Source organism: Loxodonta africana, chromosome 12, assembly GCF_030014295.1.
Source record: "Loxodonta africana isolate mLoxAfr1 chromosome 12, mLoxAfr1.hap2, whole genome shotgun sequence".
In the NCBI taxonomy this organism is placed as follows: domain Eukaryota; kingdom Metazoa; phylum Chordata; class Mammalia; order Proboscidea; family Elephantidae; genus Loxodonta; species Loxodonta africana.
Window position 1 is genome coordinate 86,852,663 of NC_087353.1, and position 20,088 is coordinate 86,872,750.

At 44.1% G+C, this 20,088-nt stretch overlaps 1 protein-coding gene across 4 annotated transcripts in view; it reads left to right on the plus strand.

The window, feature by feature from the left end:
• Positions 1–19,854, plus strand: part of LOC100663080 (integrin alpha-X) — a 40,696-nt gene extending 20,842 nt beyond the window's left edge. For 2 of the 4 annotated variants that reach the window (XM_023558988.2, XM_023558987.2), the window contains 16 exons: positions 5,265–5,395; positions 5,515–5,672; positions 5,813–5,967; positions 6,837–6,968; positions 7,055–7,128; positions 7,323–7,464; positions 9,207–9,323; positions 9,406–9,485; positions 9,575–9,658; positions 11,666–11,744; positions 11,841–11,948; positions 12,061–12,144; positions 12,350–12,463; positions 12,605–12,706; positions 12,944–13,054; positions 13,679–19,853. In XM_023558988.2, the coding sequence (XP_023414756.1) occupies positions 5,265–5,395; positions 5,515–5,672; positions 5,813–5,967; positions 6,837–6,968; positions 7,055–7,128; positions 7,323–7,464; positions 9,207–9,323; positions 9,406–9,485; positions 9,575–9,658; positions 11,666–11,744; positions 11,841–11,948; positions 12,061–12,144; positions 12,350–12,463; positions 12,605–12,706; positions 12,944–13,054; positions 13,679–13,777 (1,770 nt within the window). In that variant the 3' untranslated portion in view covers positions 13,778–19,853. Of the gene's footprint in view, positions 1–5,264; positions 5,396–5,514; positions 5,673–5,812; positions 5,968–6,836; positions 6,969–7,054; positions 7,129–7,322; positions 7,465–9,206; positions 9,324–9,405; positions 9,486–9,574; positions 9,659–11,665; positions 11,745–11,840; positions 11,949–12,060; positions 12,145–12,349; positions 12,464–12,604; positions 12,707–12,943; positions 13,055–13,678 lie in introns of all 4 variants that reach the window. The other 2 variants (XM_003418791.4, XM_023558989.2) reach the window with 2 other exon arrangements.
• The last annotated feature ends 234 nt before the right edge of the window (positions 19,855–20,088 follow it).

The window sequence follows — 20,088 nt, forward strand, 5'->3', positions numbered from 1 at the left end:
TGTATGGTGCGTGAATACCACTTGAAACTTAGCAAAAAAAAAGTCAGGGAAGCTGACAGGAAGTTCTGTCAATTACTGGCTGTGTGATCTTGGTCAGGTTACCTCTCTAGGCCTCAGTTTTCTCATCTGTAAATTGATGATGATAATAGAATCACTGGGCTGCTGCTGTAAGGATTAAATGAGTTACTACTTAGAACAGTGCCTGGCATGTACTAGGTAGTACAATCTATTATTACTATTATTTTTACCACAGGCTTTTTTTTTTTTTATTGTGCTTTACATGAAAGTTTATAAATCAAGTCGGTCTGTCATACAAAAATTTATATACACCTTGCTATGTGTTCCTAGTTATTCTCCTCCTAATTAGACAGCACAGTCCTTCTCTCCACCCTGTATTCCCCATGAACATTCGGTCAGCTTCTGTCCCCCTCTGCCTTCTCATCTCCCCTCCAGATATGAGCTGCCCACATAGACTCATGTGTCCACTTGGGCCAAGAAGCTCACTCCTCACCAGCATCATTTTCTGTCTTATAGTCCAGTCCAATCCCTGTGTGAAGAGTTGGCTTCGGGAATGGTTCCAGTCTTGGGCTAACAAAGGATCTGGGGACCATGACCTACGGGGTTCCTCTAGTCTCAGTCAGACCATTAAGTCTGGTCTTTTTACTAGAATTTGAGGTCTGCATCTCACTGTTCTCCTACTCCATCAGGGGTTCTGTGTTATGTTCCCTGTCAGGGCAGTCATCGGTGGTAGCCAGGCACCATCTAGTTCTTCTGGTCTCAGGCTGATGTAGTCTCTGATTTATGTAGCCCTTTCTGTCTCTTGGGATCATCTCTACTTTTGGTGTTCTTCATTCTCCTTTGCTCCAGGTGGGTTGAGAACAATTGATGCTTCTTATATGGGCGGCTTGCTAGCTTATAAGACCCCAGATGCCACTCACCAAAGTGGGATGCAGAATGTTTTCTTAATAGCTTTTATTATGCCAGTCGACCTAGTTGTCCCTTAAAACCATGGTCCCCAGGCCCCTGCCCCTGCTACTCTGGCCTTTGAAGTGTTCGGTTTATTCAGGGAACTTCTTTGCATTGGTTTAGCCCAGTTGTGCTGACCTTTCCTGTATTGTGTGTTGTCTTTCACTTCACCTAAAACAGTTCTTGTCTACTATCTAATTAGAGAATACCCCTCTCGCTTCCTCCCTCCTCATCCTCATAACCATCAAAGAATGTTTTCTTCAGTTTAAACTGTTTCTTCAGTTCTTATAATAGTGGTCTCATACAATATCTGTCCTTTTGCAACTGACTAATTTCACTCAGCATGATGCCTTCCAGATTCCTCCATGTTATGAAATGTTCCAAGGATTCATCATTGTTATTTATTGATGTGTAGTATTCCATTGTATGATGGGTAGTATTCCATTGTGTGAATATACCACAATTTTTTTTTTACCCATTCATCCATTGATGGGCACCTTGATTGCTTCCACATTTTTGCTATTGTAAATAGTGCTACAATGAACATGGCTGTGCATGTATCTGTTCATGTAAAGGCTCTTATTTCTCTAGGATGTATTCCAAGGAGTGGGATTGCTGGATCGTATGATAGTTCTATTTCTGGCTTTTTAAGGAAGCACCAAATTGATTTCCAAAGTGGTTGTATCATTTTACGTTCTGGCCAGAAGTATATAAGAGTTCCAGTCTCTCCATAATCTCTCCAACATTTATTATTTTGTGTTTTTTGGATTAATGCCAGCCTTGTTGGAGTGAGGTGGTATCTCATTGTAGTTTTGATTTGCATTTCTCTAATGGCTAATGATCGTGAGCATTTCCTCATGTATCTGTTAGCTGCCTGAATGTCTTCTTTGGTGAAGTGCCTGTTCATATCCTTTGTTCATTTTTTAATTGGGTTATTTGTCTTTTTGTTGTTGAGTTTTTCCAGTATCACATAGATTTTAGAGCTCAGACGCTGATCGGAAATGTCATAGCAAAAAACCTTTTCCCGGTCTGTAGGTAATCTTTTTACTCTTTTGGTGAAATCTTTGGATGAGCGTAGGTGTTTGATTTTTAGGTGCTTCTGGTTATCTAGTTTCTCTTCTGGTGTTTGTGCATTGTTTGTAACATTTTGTATACTATTTATGCCATGTATTAGGGCTCCTAGCATTGCCTCTTTTTTTTATTCCATGATCTTTATCGTTTCAGATTTTATATTTATGTCTTTTGTCCACTTTGAGTTCTTTTTTGTGCATGATGTGAGGTACGGGTCTTGTTTCATTTTTTTGTAGTTGGATATCCAGTTATGCCAGCACCATTTGTTAAACAGACTATCTTTTCCCCATTTAACTGACTTTGGGTCTTTGTCAAATATTAGCTGCTTGTATGTGGATGAATTTATGTCTGGATTCTCAATTCTGTTCCTTTGGTCTGTGTATTTGTTGTTGTACCAGTACCAGGCTGTTTTGACTACTGTGGTGGTATATGTTCTAAAATCAGGAAGTGTGAGGCCTCCCAGTTTGTTCTTCTTTTTCAGGAATGCTTTACTTATCCAGGGCCTCTTTCCCTTCCATATGAAGTTTGTGATTTGTTTCTCCATTTCATTAAAAAATGCCATTGTAATTTGGATCAGAATTGCATTGTATCTATAGATCACTTTTGGTAGAATAGACATTTTTACAATGTTGAGTCTTCCTATCCATGAGCAAGGTGTGTTTTTCCACTTATGTAGGTCTCTTTTGGTTTCTTGCAGTAGTGTCTTGTAGTTTTCTTTGTATAGGTCTTTCATGTCTCTGGTTAGATTTATTCCTAAGTATTTTATTTTCTTGGGGGCTACTGTAAATGGTGTTGATTTGGTGATTTCCTCTTCAACATTCTCTTTGTTGGTGTAGAGGAATCCAACTGATTTTTGTAGGTTTATCTTGTATCCTGACACTGCTGAACTCTCCTATTAGTTTCAGTAGTTTTTTGAGGATTCCTTAAGGTTTTCTGTGTCTAAGATCATGTTATCTGCAAATAGAGATACTTTTACTTCCTCCTTATCAATCTGGATCAGCCTTTATTTCTTTATCTAGCCTAATTGCTCTAACTAGGATCTCCAGCACAATGTTGAATAAGAGTGGTGATAAAGGGCATCCTTGTCTGTTTCCCGTTGTCAAGGGGAATGCTTTCAGAAGCTCTCCAAGCTGTTGGCTTTGTATAAATGCCCTTTATTATGTTGAAGAATTTTCCTTCTATTCTTATTTTGCTGAGAGTTATTTTTTTTATCATGAATGTGTGTTGGACTTTGTCAGATGCCTTTTCAAAATCAGTTCATAAGATCTTGTGGTTCTTGTCTTTTGTTTTATTTATGTGATGCATTATATTGATTATTTTTCTAATAAATTGAACTGTCCCTGCACACCTGGTACGAATCCTACTTGGTCATGAGGAATTATTTTTTTGACACGTTGTTGAATTCTGTTGGCTAGAATTTTGTTGAGGATTTTTGTATCTAAGTTTATGAGGGACATAGGTTTGTAATTTTCTTTTTTTGTGGTGTCTTTGCCTGGTTTTGATATCAGGGATATGCTGGCCCACAAGTCATTTTTAAGCGTTTGCTGTTGTTAGGTGGTGTCACATTGATTCTGACTCATAACGACCCAGTGTGAAGGAGTAGAACTGTCCCATAAGGTTTTCTTGTTTGTAATCTTTACAGGGGCAGATAGCCAAGTCTTTCTTCCCGGGAGCTGCTGGGGAGGTTCGAATCACTGACCTTTCGGTTAGCAGCCTAGTGCTTAACGGTTGAGCAACCAGGGTCTCCGGTTATTGTTATCATTATTATTAATACAGCTTAACAACTGAAGGCACTTTAGGAAGAGGGTGAAAGGCCTTGTTGAAAACAACAAGGGCCCACATGTCATGAAGGGAGCCCTGGTATAGTGGTGATTTGCTCAGCTGCTAACCAAAAGGTCAGCAGTTCCAACCCACCATCCAGTCTGTGGGAGAAAGATGTGGCAGTTTGCTTCTGTAAAGATTTGCAGCCTTGGGAGCCCTGTGGGGCAATTCTACGCTGTCCTATAGGGTTGCTATCATTCAGAATCAACTCCACGGGAAACAACAACACATGTCATGGAAACTGTATTCAGTTCACACCAACTTGTTGAACCTTTTTTGCTTCAGCGACTTAGAGGTATATCTGCTTAGATGCTTGATTGCAGAGATCACTTGCTTTATACCCATTAGGCCTGATTCAAAGAGGAGGCCTTTCTGGGTTCACTGGCCCTACCGTGATTTTTTCCTTCTTCCTACCTCATCACATAGCCCATCACATACTTGATTTGCATACTATACACCAAATGTGAGGCTATGGTCATGATATTAGCTTTCCTGGGCGTGAAGACCCTGGTGTTGTCCACTTGGCTCCGTTTGTGTTATTTCTATTCCAACCCCCTCCCCTTTCCTTTCTAGACCTCCTTAATAATTGGTAAATTTCTCTTTTTATTTTATTATTAGTATTACTCTTACTGTCTGTTAGTCCCATGGATATCCAGAGGTTAAAGGGTGCATTCTCCAAGGAATTGGAATCTAGAGAGTAATGGGAGTAATAGGGAAAGGATCCACAGGGAAGGCCATTCCAGGAGCATAGGGTCAGGGCATAGGTTCAGCCACTTCCTACCTCCACTTGGTTCTTCCTTGTCCTCTGAAGAGTCAAGGTAGTAAAGGGCAACAAAAAGGGGCCCTGGGCTTGGGGTCAGAGGACCTGATTTCATGTCTGGAGTTGGCCTCTTAGAGGCTGTGTGACCCCTTTCCTGCATCTGCAAAGTGTGGAGTGGGGCTGGATGAGCTCTGATGTCCCTTCCAACCTTAGTAATCATCATAAGAAGTTATTGCCTGTTGATCATATGTCAGGTGCTGTTCTAAGAACTATACGAATGAATTCATTTAATGCTTATAGCTAAACTCTGAGATATTATTAGCACCATGCAAAAGATGAGGGAACTGAAGCATGGCTTATAAATGGAGGAGCCAGAATTTGAACCTGAGACTAACTGAATGAATGAATGACTCTCAAGCCAGGATTTTAAATCTCCTTTTCTTCATTATTCATTAGAAATCTTTCCTTTTTTCCAGTCCTCATTTCCCCACCCCTTGCCCCCCCTTTTATGCATTTGTTGATGACACTTTTTCACCATTTGCCCCTTCTTTCTGTTTCCCACATCTCTTCATCCCTCCTTCTCATTTACTCATTTCTGATTTGTTCCTCTTACTTCCCAACTTGCTTCTTTTTCTGTCCCGGCTAGAGGATCACGGGTTCCCAGCTCTCTCTGGAACTGCAGTATTTTGGGCAGTCGCTGAGTGGGGGTCAGGATCTCACTCAGGATGGGCTTGTGGACCTGGCCGTAGGGGCTCGAGGACATGCGCTGCTGTTCAGGTGAGAATGGCTTTCCTCAGGCACTCCCTGTATGGTCCTAGGTCCTGCCTCAGACACCCAGCCCCCTTCTCCCTGTCCCAGGGACCAAAAGCCTATTCAGCACAGTGTTCTGCCCACAGGACCAAGCCTGTGCTCCAGGTGTCAGTGAACATGCACTTCACACCTGCAGAAATTGCAAGGTCTGTGTTTGAGTGTCGGCACCAGGTGACCTCTGCCCAGGCACTAGGTGAAGCCACAGTCTGCCTTCATGTTAACTCAAGCTTCAAGAACCAGCTTGGTGAGTCCCCTCCTCTCCAACCTAGGACACCCTGATCCCTTGGAGGCTGCCAGGTCAGGACTTCTGTCTCTTGCCTTGCCCCTTGCCTACCTGAGGAGCTCCTGGCTCTCATCCTTCCTCATACCCTACTTCCCCTACAGGTAACCTGCAGAGCTCTGTGACCTTTGACCTGGCCCTTGACCCTGGCCGCCTGAGTCCCCGTGCCATCTTCAAAGAAACAAAGACTCGGAACCTGACCCAAGTCCAAGACATTGGGCTGGGTCAGCATTGTAAGGCTGTCAAGTTGCTCCTCCTGGTGAGGGCCCTGGGGGTCCTGGGAAAAGAGTGACACGGATGGAGGTGATTCTGAGGCTGGCAGTGGGGTAGGCAGCACACAGGAGCACATTCCGATCTTCTCTGTGGCCCTAGCCACAGCATAGGGTCTGGATGCAAGAGGTGCTTAATACATATTGGCTGAAAGAGTGAGTGAAAGAATGAATGAATGAGGTCATTTGTAACTGCCAGAGAATACATAGCTGGATTTCAGGGAATAAATTTCGGCTGCTTTAGAGAACTATGGGGCTGTGGGCTGGGATTCTTTCTGTCTTTCATTTGTCAAATATTTTTCGAGCCACTCCTGTGGAATAGGCTCTGTTCTAGGTGCTGGGGACTCAATAGTGGATGAAACAGCCATTGCCCACAGGGAGCTCACAGCCTGGGGTGGGAAGGCCTCAAACTAACAAGTTCCTAGATATAGATGTCAGGTAGTAGTCAATGCTGTGAAGAAAGACAAAGCCAGGGAAGGGAACAGAGAGGGTGTCTGGGAGGCCCCTTGGAGAAGGTAAAGCATGAGTAGATATGAGTGAGCCTAGTGGATCAAGGCAGAAGACATCAAAGGCAAAGATTCTGAGGGGCAAGAATGCATGGCAGATTACTAATAATCACAAACATATATTGAGCACAGGTAGGCATCATTATTGGAAACTCTATGGGGCAGTTCTACTCTGTCCTATAGGGTTACTATGGGTCAAAATCGACTCGATGGCACTGGGTTTGGTTTTTTTTTTTTTTTTTGGTTTAGGCATTATTATCACTCATTTTAAAGATGAGGAGACTGGGACACAGCTAATAACTTCCTGAGGGGCTTTCCTTAACCACTTGCTCTCTTCAATGCCTGTACTTTAGGCCTGTGTGGAGGACTCAGTGACCCCCATCATCTTGAGTCTCAACTTGTCCCTTGTGGGCAAGCCTATTACTTCCTTTGGAGACCTCCAGCCAATGCTGGCCATGGATGCTGAGAGATACTTCACGGCCTCTGTGAGTCCTGGGGTCAGGGTCTCCAGGAAGGAGTTGGGGTGCAGACCCCAAATCTTGGGGGACTCCCTTCTTTTTCTCCCTCCCAGCTCCCCTTTGAGAAGAACTGTGGGACTGACCATGTCTGCCAGGATGACCTTGGTATCTCCTTTAGCTTCTTAGGGTGAGACATAGACCTGCCCTAGTCCCCCTGCTTCCCTTCTGGAATCTGTTGATCCCACCCCTAGTTCTCCCTAATGCTCCTCTTTTATGCTCAGAACCCAAGTATCCTGCCTCCCATCTGTCTCCAACCTCCCCACCCAGACCATTTCTAGCCTCAGTCACTGAACCATCTCCTCCCCCCACCTCAATACCCAGCCTGAAGACCCTGGTGGTCGGGAGTAACCTGGAGCTGAACGTGAAAGTGACAGTGTGGAATGATGGCGAGGACTCCTATGGAACTAAAATTACCTTCTTCTACCCTGCAGGGCTGTCCTATCGACGTGTGACTGGGGTCCAGGTATTCCAGCTTTGGGGAAGGAAGCGGCTGATAGGCTCAGGATCAGTAGAGACTCCTTCAGCTGGGTTCGAAATTCATCCTGGGGCCACCATTGCTTAGCAGCCTCTCATATGCCAAGAAGTCTGGACTGTTCTTTGTTGGTTGGATGTAGTTGTGGTGTCTGGGGCTTGCCAAGGCTCATGCTGGGTTCAGTTCTGGGCATTGGACATCAGGAATGAGTTCCCAAGAGGCTACTAATGTGGAAAAAAGACCTTGCCTTAAATTTTTTTGTATTCCTCATCATATCGATATTCTTCTTCTTGAGAAAAACCTATCTCAGCCTTCAAACATTTTAAAACACTGCCCTGTAGAAGAAGGGGTTGAATTTGTTGGTTACTCTAGATGAAGGATTGGCAAACTTTCTATAAAGGACCAGATAGTAAATATTTTCAGCTTTGCTAGCCATTCGGTATCTGTTGCAGCTGCTCACCACTGCTGTTGAAGTGTGAAAACAGCCATCAACAGCATGTAAATGAATGAGTGTGGCTGGGTTCCAATAAAACTTCTTTTACAAAAACAGGTGGTGGATCGTAGTTTGCTAACTCCTGCTCCAGAAGACAGGACTAGAACTGCAGGGAGTCATAGAGAAACAGATTTTTAACAAAAATTGTATCATGAAAAAATTTAAACATTTACAAAAATAGAGAGTAGTTCAACAAACGCCTCAAAACTTAGTAACCAGATTCAACAGTTATCAGCATTCTGCCACATTTCTTTCATCGTTTTTTTTTTTTTTTTTTCTTTGCTGAAGTATTTTAAAACAAATCCCACAAGTCATGTCACTGCACACCTCCTTATTTCACTCTCTAGCTCTGGACTCAATGCCGGTGTCACATCCAATGAAATGAACAATTCCTTGGTATTAGACCGTAATGAAATTTCCCTATTTGTCTCAAAAATGTGTTTTTACAACTTGTTTATTTGAATCAGGATCTAAGCTGGGTTCCACATCACATCTGGTTATGTCTCATATCCCTTTTAGTCTAATGTTCCTAGTGGGAGTGAATTTTGACTTGAGGTATGAAAGAATTCATTGGGAATCAGCAATCTCCTGCTATGTGAGGGGAGGAAGTGCCCTGTTATTGAAAGCACTCCTAGACATACCCACCAAATGTCAGGTGTGAACTCTTGCTAGATTTTGATTTTTAACAAGTGTAAAATGACATTTTTGGAGACAATCTAGAAAAATCGAATATGACCTGAGTCGTAGCTAATATTAGGGAGCCATTGCTAATGTTGTTGGGTGTAATAGTGGTCTTCTGGTGATGTAAAAAGAAAAAAAAGAATTCTTATCTGTTAGTTATAGACATTGAAGTATTTCTGGATGAATTGATGTAATAGCTGGAATCTGCTTTAAAGTATTCACACACCCAAAAAAGTAGAGAGGAGCTGAATAAAATAAGAGGAGAAGAATGTTGGTAATTTAACCTAGGGGATGGGCACATGAGGGTGAATTTATCTAGTTGCTCTACTTTTGATTATGTTTGAAAATTTCCAGAATAAAAAGCTTTTTTAAAACAGCAATAAATAAAAAACTCTCTAATTAAATTCACATCTGGGATTTCTACACTGGGAGCAAAGGATCTTTTTAAAAACATAACCTTAAGGCAGATTCCACAAAACCATGCCACTCCTTAGTAGGGTCTCTTGGAAACACAAACAAATGCTCATCTACCTTTTTTTTCAAACTTCCCCCTTCCTAGACCCAGCTGCACCTCTCCTCCCTGCGCCTTACATGTGACAGCGCCCCAGCTGAAAGTCAGGGTCCCCAGAGCACCATCTGCAGCATCAACCACTTCATCTTCCGCGACGGCATCCAGGTCAGACTTGCTTCCTTCCGCCTCCTCTGATCTCCTCCCTCTATTCTGTCTCATCCCTGCCCTTGGCCCACCTCTTTTTCAGATCACCTTTGTGGCCACCTTTGACATCTCCTCCAAGGCCGTGCTGGGAGACCAGCTGCTTCTGGTGGCCAATGTGAGCAGGTGAGTGGGCAGGCCCAGGGGCAGCGCTCCTCTCACCCCTGCCTCCTTCTCTGAGGCCCTTCCCAACTGGGCTCCTCTTCTTTCTTTAGTGAGAATAACAGCCCCAGGAGCAGCAATACCACCTTCCAGCAGAAGCTCCCTGTGAAGTATGCTGTCTACACTGTGATCAGCAGGTGCCACATCTTGACCTCAGAAGGGTTCTTCTCTACCACCCTGATTAGGGGGGTGGCTCATACACCTTCTGCAACAGATGAACATCTGGCTATTTTTAGGTTTTATTATCACCACCTTTTCAATTGGTAGACCAGACCGCTAGCAGTAGTTACTAATTAATCAGTGAGTGTTTATTATGTGCTGGCTGTGATAATAATAATTGTGATATTATTATCATCATATTCTACATTTAACAGTTCTTAGACAGCTTTCCCAAAAGCTCTAAGACTGTCCTGGGTTCCCTAAGAGATATAAGTAGAAGGCATATTCCTGTCTCCAAAGCTCTTACAGCCTTACTGGAGAGTGAGGTTATCCTGATGTAAGCCAGAATCTTCTCAAGCCCTCCCCCATGCTTCTGTACCGTGGAGTGATGGAGGTTCCCAAAACAATGCTAGGGCTCCCTGCAAGAGGAGGCCTCAGCTAAGTGCTGAAGGGTCCACAGTCTTGGGCATGGCCAGCTGTGATGCTCAAAGGGGCTCTTGGCATTTGAGTGGGATATTTCTTCTTTGCAAGAAACAGACTTGCACCTTGGAGGACTTTTAGAGTCCCTTGCTCACCAAATGCTAGCAATGTTCCTCATTGTGATCACCCGAACTTCCCTTTTCCAATTCCCATTTGAGAAGGATGGGGAGTGATGATTCGCCTTCCACAGAGTTTGGGTGTCAGGAGGAAGCTGGATATAAGTACAGGGCCTTACAATGCTGCCCAAGAGGATTAGACTTGAGGTGTTTGGCACTAAGGAGCCATTTCAAGACAAGTGTTTGAGCAAAAGAGTGACATCAACGAATACTTCTCTAGCATTTGCCATGTGCCTGTGGTTACTTTCCATAAAATCATTTGACATTCAATAAAGATTTATTGAACCCCTCATTTATCATGTGTAATCAAAAAACAGACATAAATCTCTGCCCTGTGGCACTTAAATTTGTGATGTATAACAGACCTGTGTAGCTTAGCCTGAGTACACTCCCCTGCCAGTTCCACCCACAAGCCTCATTGAATGTTCTCCTCCTGCCCAGAGTTTCACACACACCTGCACACTTGAGGGCACTCAGCAGCCCAGCCAGATGTATGCTGTCAGCTTGCTTGCTGCAGTGTGCCCTGAGGTTTGCAAACATCCTTGCCAGGGACCCACAGGCAGGGCACACCTATCTAGGCATGAATTGCCCTACAGCTCTGCTGCCCTCTGCAGGTGTGGCTGTATGGGTTGGGGCACACAGAGGGACCCTCAGAGTGAACCTCTGGCATTTTGTGGGGAGTATCTTAGCAGAGAAGGGAAGAGGCTTCAGAGTAAGAATTGGTGGGCTGAAATGTGGATCATGCAGGCAAAGGAGAGGTGCCCAGAGAGCAAGACAAGATGGGGCAGAGGTGGGACCAGCCACTCGTTCTCTAGGCCAGAGCAAGCCAGAGGAGATGTTGTTAAACTGAGGCCTAGTGAAGAGCCAGCTGTTAGGCCTTCCCTCACCTACCAGCTCTAGGCCCAGAAAAGGCAAGGAAACAGGGGCGAAGGATCCCCAGGGAAGGCCTGTGGGAGATCAGAAAGGGGCAGTGTCTGGTAGGCATTTGGTCAATAGTGACAGACTGAGTCTCCCCAAACCTTCGTTGTGTCCTACGTGCCTATCCATCATCCTACATGCCTATGAGGGCCTGAAAAGAAAACTGAGGGCAGGGTCTAGCCCTCAATCCCACAGCGAGTCAGTGGCATGGCCCTCAGCTCCTTCTGCTGCATTGCCTGCCCAGCCCCCTTGGCAGTGTCCTCTGTGGGCAGCTTCTGGGAGCACCTGGCACCTAGCTTAAAACCCATTCCTGCTCCCTAAACCCTCTCATAACCCCCAACACAGACACAAGTCTCAACCTAGGTTACCCCAAGGCCCCACTGATTATGTGTCCCATCATACTCCCAGCCAGAACCTCATCAGGAGGCCCCCATGGAACTTCAAATCTATCCATGCCTCTTCTCTCCACAGCCATGAACTATCTACCACGTACGTCAACTTCTCAGCCTCAGAGGAGGAAGAAAGCAGTGCGGTCAAGCATAGATACCAGGCAAGTGGTGGAGACCCAGGATCTAGGGGTGGGGCAGGGGATGGAGATTAGGGAGAAGTGTGGGGTCTGGCTGTGCCCTCACTGCTTTCTGTGCAGGTGAGCAACCTGGGGCAGAGGGACCTGCCTGTCAGAATCAACTTCCGGGTGCCCATGGAGCTGAACCAGATGGCTGTGTGGACAGGGATAGAGGTCCTTCAACCCCAGGTATTAAGGATTGTGTATGGCTCCTCTTCTAATGCCCTTTACCTGGATTCTCTGTGTTCCTCATGAACCCCTGATGTCTCCACTGATATGTTTGTTCTTTGTCTTCTCTTAGAATCTGTCCATTCAGTGCTCTTCAAAGAAAATAATGCCCACAGAATCTGACTTCCTGACCCATATTCAGAAAAATCCTGTGCTGGTAAGAATTGCTTTGCTCTGGCCTCCACTCTAAACCACACACCAGAGGAGTTTAATTACAGGTCTGTGTTACGTTCAGATGGTCACCTGCTCAATAGCCCTCTTGTATTCAGATGTGGCTGCTTCCTTCAAATCAGACAGTTTAACACTGTCTTCTACCTTCAATCCCATCTTTCTCTGGCCTGATGCTACCTTTCTGTCCCTAGGACTGCTCTATTGCCGTCTGCCTGTGCTTCTATTGTGATATCCCCTCCTTTGGCATCCAAAATCAACTTGGCTTCATCCTGAAGGGCAACCTCAGCTTTGGCTGGATCAGCCAGGTGTGTAGAGCCCAACAGCAGAGCCTCTCCCCCAGATTCAGGTGGTACCTGATGTGTCTCTGCCCACCCTAGATCAGGACATTTTTTAATTTTGAGCATTCCTCAGAGGCAATTCTCCAGCTTTTCCCCTCTCTTTTACAGACACTGCAGAAGAAGGTGTTTGTTAGGAGTGTGGCTGAAATCACATTCGACAGAACAATGTATTCCCAGCTTCCAGGACAGGAGGCATTTATGACAGCCCAGGTATTGATTGTATGGTAGACAGTGGCCAGGCTCGTGAAAGGGCTCCTGATACCAAATTTGTAATGCAGGGTGGGCATTTGCAAGCCTGGGGGAAGAAGAGGAAGGCCTTAAAGCAGGGTTGTGAAAGGAGAGGAACAAACTGGGAGTTGGCAGAGGGGAGGTGCATGTTGCAAGGGTGTGCAGAATCTGGGATAAGAAAATACCTGGTGCTTTCTGATGGGGTCATCTCTACTCCAGATTGAGACAGTACTGGAGAAATATGATGTCTACAACCCAATCTTTCTCATCGTGGGCAGCTCTGTGGGAGGCCTGCTGCTACTGGCTCTCATTGTGGCCACATTGTACAAGGTGAGCATTTTATTCTACCCTTGACACCATCAGCATCAGATCTCACTGTTTCTACAGTGTGGGAACAGCTCACTTTAGAGTCAGGCAAGACTGGGGGCACATCCTTGTTGGGTTACTTAATGTGAGAGACCCCTTCGCACTCATGACACCATCAGTACCTAATTCTTCCCCACATTTGTACTTTCCTATCCAATTCTCAGGCTTCCTGTAATCTCTCTACCTTTCTTTTTCACCTCTTTATATAAATATATATATTATATAATATTCATATGTTATATACATTTATATATATAATATATATATAAATATATATATTATATATTTCCCTTGATAACTGATTATAATACAAAAACACAGACCTGGGTTTGAATGTCAACACCACTACTGATTCATCCTATGACTATAGGCAAGTGTTTGGTCCACTCTGGGTCTTGGATTCTTAATCTGGAGGTAATCCTATGCAGTTCACAGAATTGTGGTAAAGTCTAAATGACACAATGTGTATAAAGTTTCTAGCACAGTGTGTTGAACATAGTAGGTTTTCCAGAAATGGTGGTCATGTCTAGTCATCTCTTATCCTCTCTTCCACTGGACTTCCTGGTTTTCTTCTTCCTCCTCCTACAGATTGGCTTCTTCAAACGCCAGTACAAGGAAATGATGGAGGAAGCAAATGAAGGGACTTCCCCCCAAAATGGGATATCAAACTCCCTAGTTGACCAATAGCAACTCTTGCTCCTACTTCCTGTTCTCCTTTGGATCTGCTGTCCTCTCAGAGAATTTCTGGTCCTCTTACTCTCAGCTAAGCCAAACCCAAGGGGGAAGAAATATTCCCCATGAAGGAGGTTGGGACCAGGCTGCATTCTCTTTTTAGAAACCTTGCCTGGGAAGGGCCATTCATCTTGTCAAAGCTCCAACTAGAAACTCCCACCACAGAGTCCCTGCTGTGCCCTGCTATGGGTTTTGGCTTGGAATTTCTGCCTAGAAATACATGGACCATAGCCCCAGATCTCAGTCTCCCTCCTTGTACTAGTCACTAGTGATATTTATAAAATAAAGCACTGAACAAACCACTCGTCTTCACGCATCTTCAATGGCTCCCTGTTGCTTTCAGGATAATGTCCGAACTCTCCAGCCTGGTGTTAGAAGTCCAATTTATGCTCTGTGCCTCCGTTCCATCCTTGTTTCCACTAAAATACAGTCAGCATTGGGTCTTAGCTTCATCTTGGAAATCTCAGCCCAGATTTCCCAAACTGAATTGGGAATGAACTGTCTGCACACTGGAACTCATAACCCTGCTTCCCCCACATTGGTCTGCATTGCTGGCTAGCCGGGAAGAGTGTGCCCTCACCAGGGGCATTGCCCCAATGCTACCATAGCTCAGTCAGTTCCAGGGCCTCTCAGAGGTCAGAAGAGGCTCAGGCTACTTTCTTTCTCTCTTTTTTTTTTTCTGAGGCTCCAAGTATATGAAAACAATGAAAGAATGTCAGAAAATGATTACTAAAAAATGTGCATTTTAAATGTTTGCATTAACAATCTTGTGTGTACATTTTTGGGAAATAAGTCAAAGGTTTAAATTAAGGGTCTTTATGGTTGTGAGTCCTGGACAATGACCTTGGTCTCTGTCCCCTTACTATAGTGGTGGACCCTGGCCAGCCCTGAAGCCTGGGGCCAGGACAATACAGTTTAACCAGAGTGGTGGCATAAACATCCCTATGTTGAGGGTAACCTGACTTCTTAATCTGCTCACTCCATTCTTAGGGCTGTGGGAAGCTGATGGGGCTGGTGGTGCAGTGGAAACAAAAGGATAGAGAAGGGCTAGCCCGGTGGCTCTTCTCCCAGATGGAGTGAACCAATACACAGGTGTTTCTTACAAACACTGGGATGTGTTAAAGGAGACTTTGGTTATATATGGATAGCGATTGGAGAGCTCTTTGTAATCCCATGTCAGGGACCTGTTGTACCCATTGAGGTGACCACCGATCCCAGCATAAAGCTCATCAATGCCTGGGACTGAGCTGGGGCTCAACACATGACCGGCTGTTCCCTGCCCTGGAAAGATCTCACTTTTGCTGCCACCACCAAGGAACTCAGGAAAATGAAAGAGGGAAGCAGTCAATCATGCGGTTTGAGGGAAAGGCAAAGCTGAAAAATATCTCTCCCATCAGCTATCTGCCCCTTGCATTTTGAAGCTTTCAAGTCCCCAAAACCACCAAAACCAAACCCAGTGCCGTCGAGTCAATTCAGGCTCATAGCGACCCTATAGACAGAGTAGAACCGCCCCATAGAGTTTCCAGGGAGCACCTGGTGGATTCAAACTGCTGACCCTTTGGTTAGCAGCCGTAGCACTTAACCACTACACCACCAGGATTTCCGCTTTGAGTCCCCAGGAGGACCAATTGCTATACGGTACCCCTGGGTGAGGCCTCAGAGGATGGAAGACTTTAATAAGAATCCAGCCCTAGAGTGGTGTTTTTTCCAAAATGTGTTTCATGAACTACTGGTGGTCTTGGGTTTTGGGGGGGCAAGAAAAGCAAGAAACAAATTACATCCATATATCTCACAAGGATCCCTGGTGGCGCAGTGGTTAAGAGCTCAGGTGCTAACTAAAGGGTCAGCAGTTCAAATCCACCAGCTGCTCCTTGGAAACCCTATAGGGCATTTCAACTCTGCTGTATAGGGTTGCTGAGTCTAGACCAATTCGACAGTACCAACAACAAACAACATATCTCACACATTTGAAACACGAGTTTCACAGAAGTCCTGCTACATCCTTAATAGTTGTGTCCTTAAAGGCTATGCATGGGCTACAAGGACTGCAGTGGGCTCTTGTCTAACATTCAGGCAACGAGGTGTTATTTTCATGTAATTTTCCTTTGTGCATTATTGTTTACTTTTATTAAATTTGAATTTTTCAGGGTTGCTATTGTATTGCATTATATCTACTAACCACAAAAATGGATCAATGGCTCAAAAGAGATTCACCGAAGCATGAAAATTGTGATACAAAAGAAAAATAACTTAATTGCTACAACATAGAATAACATCATCAAAGTAAATATTGAATGAGATTCCAGTGCATATATAGCATAGGAATATATGAATGCCGGGATGAGTGACTGTGAGCCAAAAAATTAAAATATGTCTAGAAAATATTATGCCATCTGAAAATTGGATTTTATTGGGTCAACTGTCTGTTCCTAGGCCATTGTCCATTATGAAACTTTGTCAAAGCAAATTCAGGGTGTCAGCTCCAGGCACCAAGACAGATGGCAAAGCAATATGTTGCATGACCATCTGTCTTGGTTACCTAGAGCTACTATAACAGAAATACCACAAGCGAATGGCTTTAACAAAGAGAAATCAATTTTCTCACAGTCTAGGAGGTGACAAGTCCAACTTCAGGGTGTTGGCTCCAGGAGAAGTCTCTCTTTCTTTTGGCTCTAGAGGAAGGTCCTTGTCCTCAATCTTCCCCTGGTCCAGGAGCTTCTCAGGCGCAAGGACCCTGGGTTCAAAGGATGCGCTCTGGTCCTGGTGCTGCTTTCTTGGTAGTATGAGGTCCTCAACTCTCTGCTAGCCTCCTTTTCATTTTATCTTTTGAGAGATAAAAGGTGGTACAGGCCACACTCCAGTGAAACTTGCTTTACAATGGGTCAGGGGTGTGACCTGGCAAGGGTGTTACAATCCAACCCTAATCCTCTTTAACATAACAGTACAATCACAAAATGGAGGACAATCACAGAATACTGGAAATCATGGCCTAACCAAGTTACCACACACATTTTTGGTGGGGACATAATTCAATCCATGACATTCATCCAAAACTGATTAATTTTATCACTAAGTACAGAGAAGACAGCAAAACTACAGTGGCATAAATCAAAGTTGTCCTTATAGAAAAAGTAAGTACAAGTCACGTAATTTCCAAGAAGCCTGTAGAACCAACAGTAAGTTTAATGTCTATATCAGAAGGTTGCTTTTGGCTACAAGCAACAGGAGATAACAAAACTGGCATAAGGGCATATAAAGGACATTCGCACAACAAGAGGTCCAGTTGAAGTTTGTTGGTTAATTCAATGGCTGAACAATGACATTCCGGTGAAGATTCTTTCCAGCTTTCCATTTGGCCATCCTTGTGTGGCTTTTGTCCTTAGACCATCTCCTCATAGTTACAAGATGGCTGCTCAGGGCATTAAGTCCTCAGATAACTGTGCCCAAAGGCAGGAAGAGCAGTTTCTCCTTATGTCTCTCTTTACCAGGGAGGTAAATCTTTTCCTCAGAGTCTCCCTTAGGTCTCACTGACCAGGATTGAATCAAATTCCATGCCCTGGATACACGGAGTACTGAGAAAGTGAGTATCTGCCTAATAGTGGTAGTTCTGACAGCCAAGAAGGAAATGGCAGGGCTGGTGGCTATTGGGTAGGCCACCCACAGTATGCATGAAGAAATAAGCTGTGAGAAAAATTCCTTTTCCAAGGAACAACTTGGGCATTGTGTAATGTCAAAGGTATACAGCAGAATAGCAATGACTAACTCTTGTGTGTGGGAGAGTGAACCTATCACTTTTATATTTGGATTAAGTCACTGATGTGCAAAGTCTGAATCAGCTCTAGGTTTTTGTGCCTATATGGGAGAGAAGTGCTCGATGAATTTTTGTTTATTGCTGAAAACCTGAGTAACAGAAAACAAGATTTGGTTGGTTGTTTGTAATTAGGGCTCATCCTGTGAACTGTGGAAAAGTAATGATGGGGCACCGGCCTAAGGGGGCTGATCTACATATTGCTTTATTTGCAGAGAACAGTAGGGCAGTTAACAACACACCTCCCCATCTGGACTTAGCACAGAAGGAAAGAGAAAATTGTGAACCTGATTAAATCATGGCCACTGGGTTTTCATCTTTTCAATGCTGTGTGGAGAAATAGGCAAGGAGGAGACTAGGTGGGAGCTTTATACACTAAAGCCATGTCAAGAAGAGAGGTAATTACTTGAGATTTTTAAAACACAGCTTTACTGAGTTATAAATGACACACAATAAACTGCACATATTTAGAATGTACAATCTGTTAAGTTTTGATGTATGTATACACTGGGAAACCATCACCACTATCAGATGGTGAACATACTTACCACCATTGAAAGTTTCCTTGTTGTTGTGTCTTTTTAATCCCTTCCTCCCCCATCCCCAGTAACCAATGATCTTCTTTCTGTCACCATAGATTTTTTTAAATAATTTTTTTATTGTTGTTGAGAATATATGCAAAAAATCATACACCAATTCAAGTTTCTACATCTACAATTTAGTGAGATTGATTACATTCTTCAAGTTGTGCAACCATTCTCACCCTTTTCTGTATTGTTCCTCCCTGATAAACATAAACTCACTGCCCTCTAAGGTTCCCATCTAATCCTTGGAGTTGCTGTTGTCAATTTGATCCCATATAGATACATCTTAAAAGAGCATAATGCTCAAGGCAGATATTTGTCTTAGGCTGGGTTCTCTAGGGAAGCAAAACCAGTAAAGCATTTAAGTATATATAGAGAGAGATTTATATCAAGGAAATGGCTCACATGGTTGTAGAGGCTGGAACGCGTCAAGCCTGTGGGTCAGAACGGAGGCTTCTCCTGATTCATATAGCCATAGGGGCTGGTGAACTCAAGATCAGCAGGTTGGATAGCAGGGCTCTTGCTCACAGGCTGTGAAGATCGACCAACCCCAAGATTGGCAAGCAAGACCACAATGCTTCTCCTGATTCACATAGCTGCGGGGGCTGGTGAACCCACGATCAGCAGGTAAGCTGTTAGCACAAGTCCCAAGAACTGGAGGTCAGTTGAACAGGAGCCAGCTTCAGGATCCAGAGCAGGCAAAAGCCAGAACATCTGCTTATATTTGGATGCAGGCCACACATCCAAGGAAACTCCCTTTCAATTGATTGGCTACTCACAGCAGATCCCATCATGGGGATGATCACATATCATATCTCAACAGGTATGTGATAACAACATTATATGACTGCCAAAACACTCAGAATCATGGCCCAGCCAAGTTGACACAATCTTAACCATCTCAGGCCACCTCTTGTCAACTTGGAACCTGTACACATCTCCTTAAACCATACATAATCTCTGAATAAAGACAATTATAAAGTCATACTTGCACCTAATATAGTACAACAAACACACAACCAAAAATGCACTAGCCCTGTTTACATCTTATGTTTTATAAGTGAATAAAACAAAAATATTCGATGTACACATACAAAGCAGAAATACAACAATTACAGTCCTTGTTTCTGCAACTGGTCACATAGCTATAACTGGTGAGCTAACTTCTTCCACCACCCATTCCGTATTCCCTTTGCCCTCAGCAAGCACCTCAGCTGGTTGTGATTCTTTGCCTGCTGGAGTGACCCAAACCTTCATTTCTGAAGGGTCTGGGCCATTAATAGTCATGGTAGAATTGGGTTGCTCTCGTTTTCCACTGATTTTAATCACAGGTCATGGTAGTACTAAAAGACGCCCAAAGGGATCTTCTGCACTCCCGACATACTCTTCTTTACTTCCATTATGTAATATCAATCTGATTTCCTCTTGGTAATCAGGATAAATCACACCGACCAGTATGGTAACTCCCTTCTTTGCCTGTTGGTCCAGAGGCATGAGGAGCCCAAAGTGGTCAGGTGCCATTCTTAGCTTCCAGTTCAATGGAATCAGTGATATGTCTCCAGATGGGACTATTCCTCCCTTTGGAACTAAGACCTCTAGACCTGCAGGGCATAAGATCGCAGGGACAGGAACCAGAAATCTCGCAAGTGAGTTACTAAGGGTAATAGTGAGTGGTGCCACTCCCATTTCCACTCCTTGATTCCTGAATCCACGAATCTTGGCTGTGGGAGAAATAGCACCATATATTAGATGCTGGTTTAGAACATACACAGCCTTCTGGAGAACACTGCCCAACCCTGCAAGGTATTGCCACTTACCTGGCATTGTAATTGTGTCTTTAGAAGGCCATTCCATCATTCTATCAAGCCAGCTGC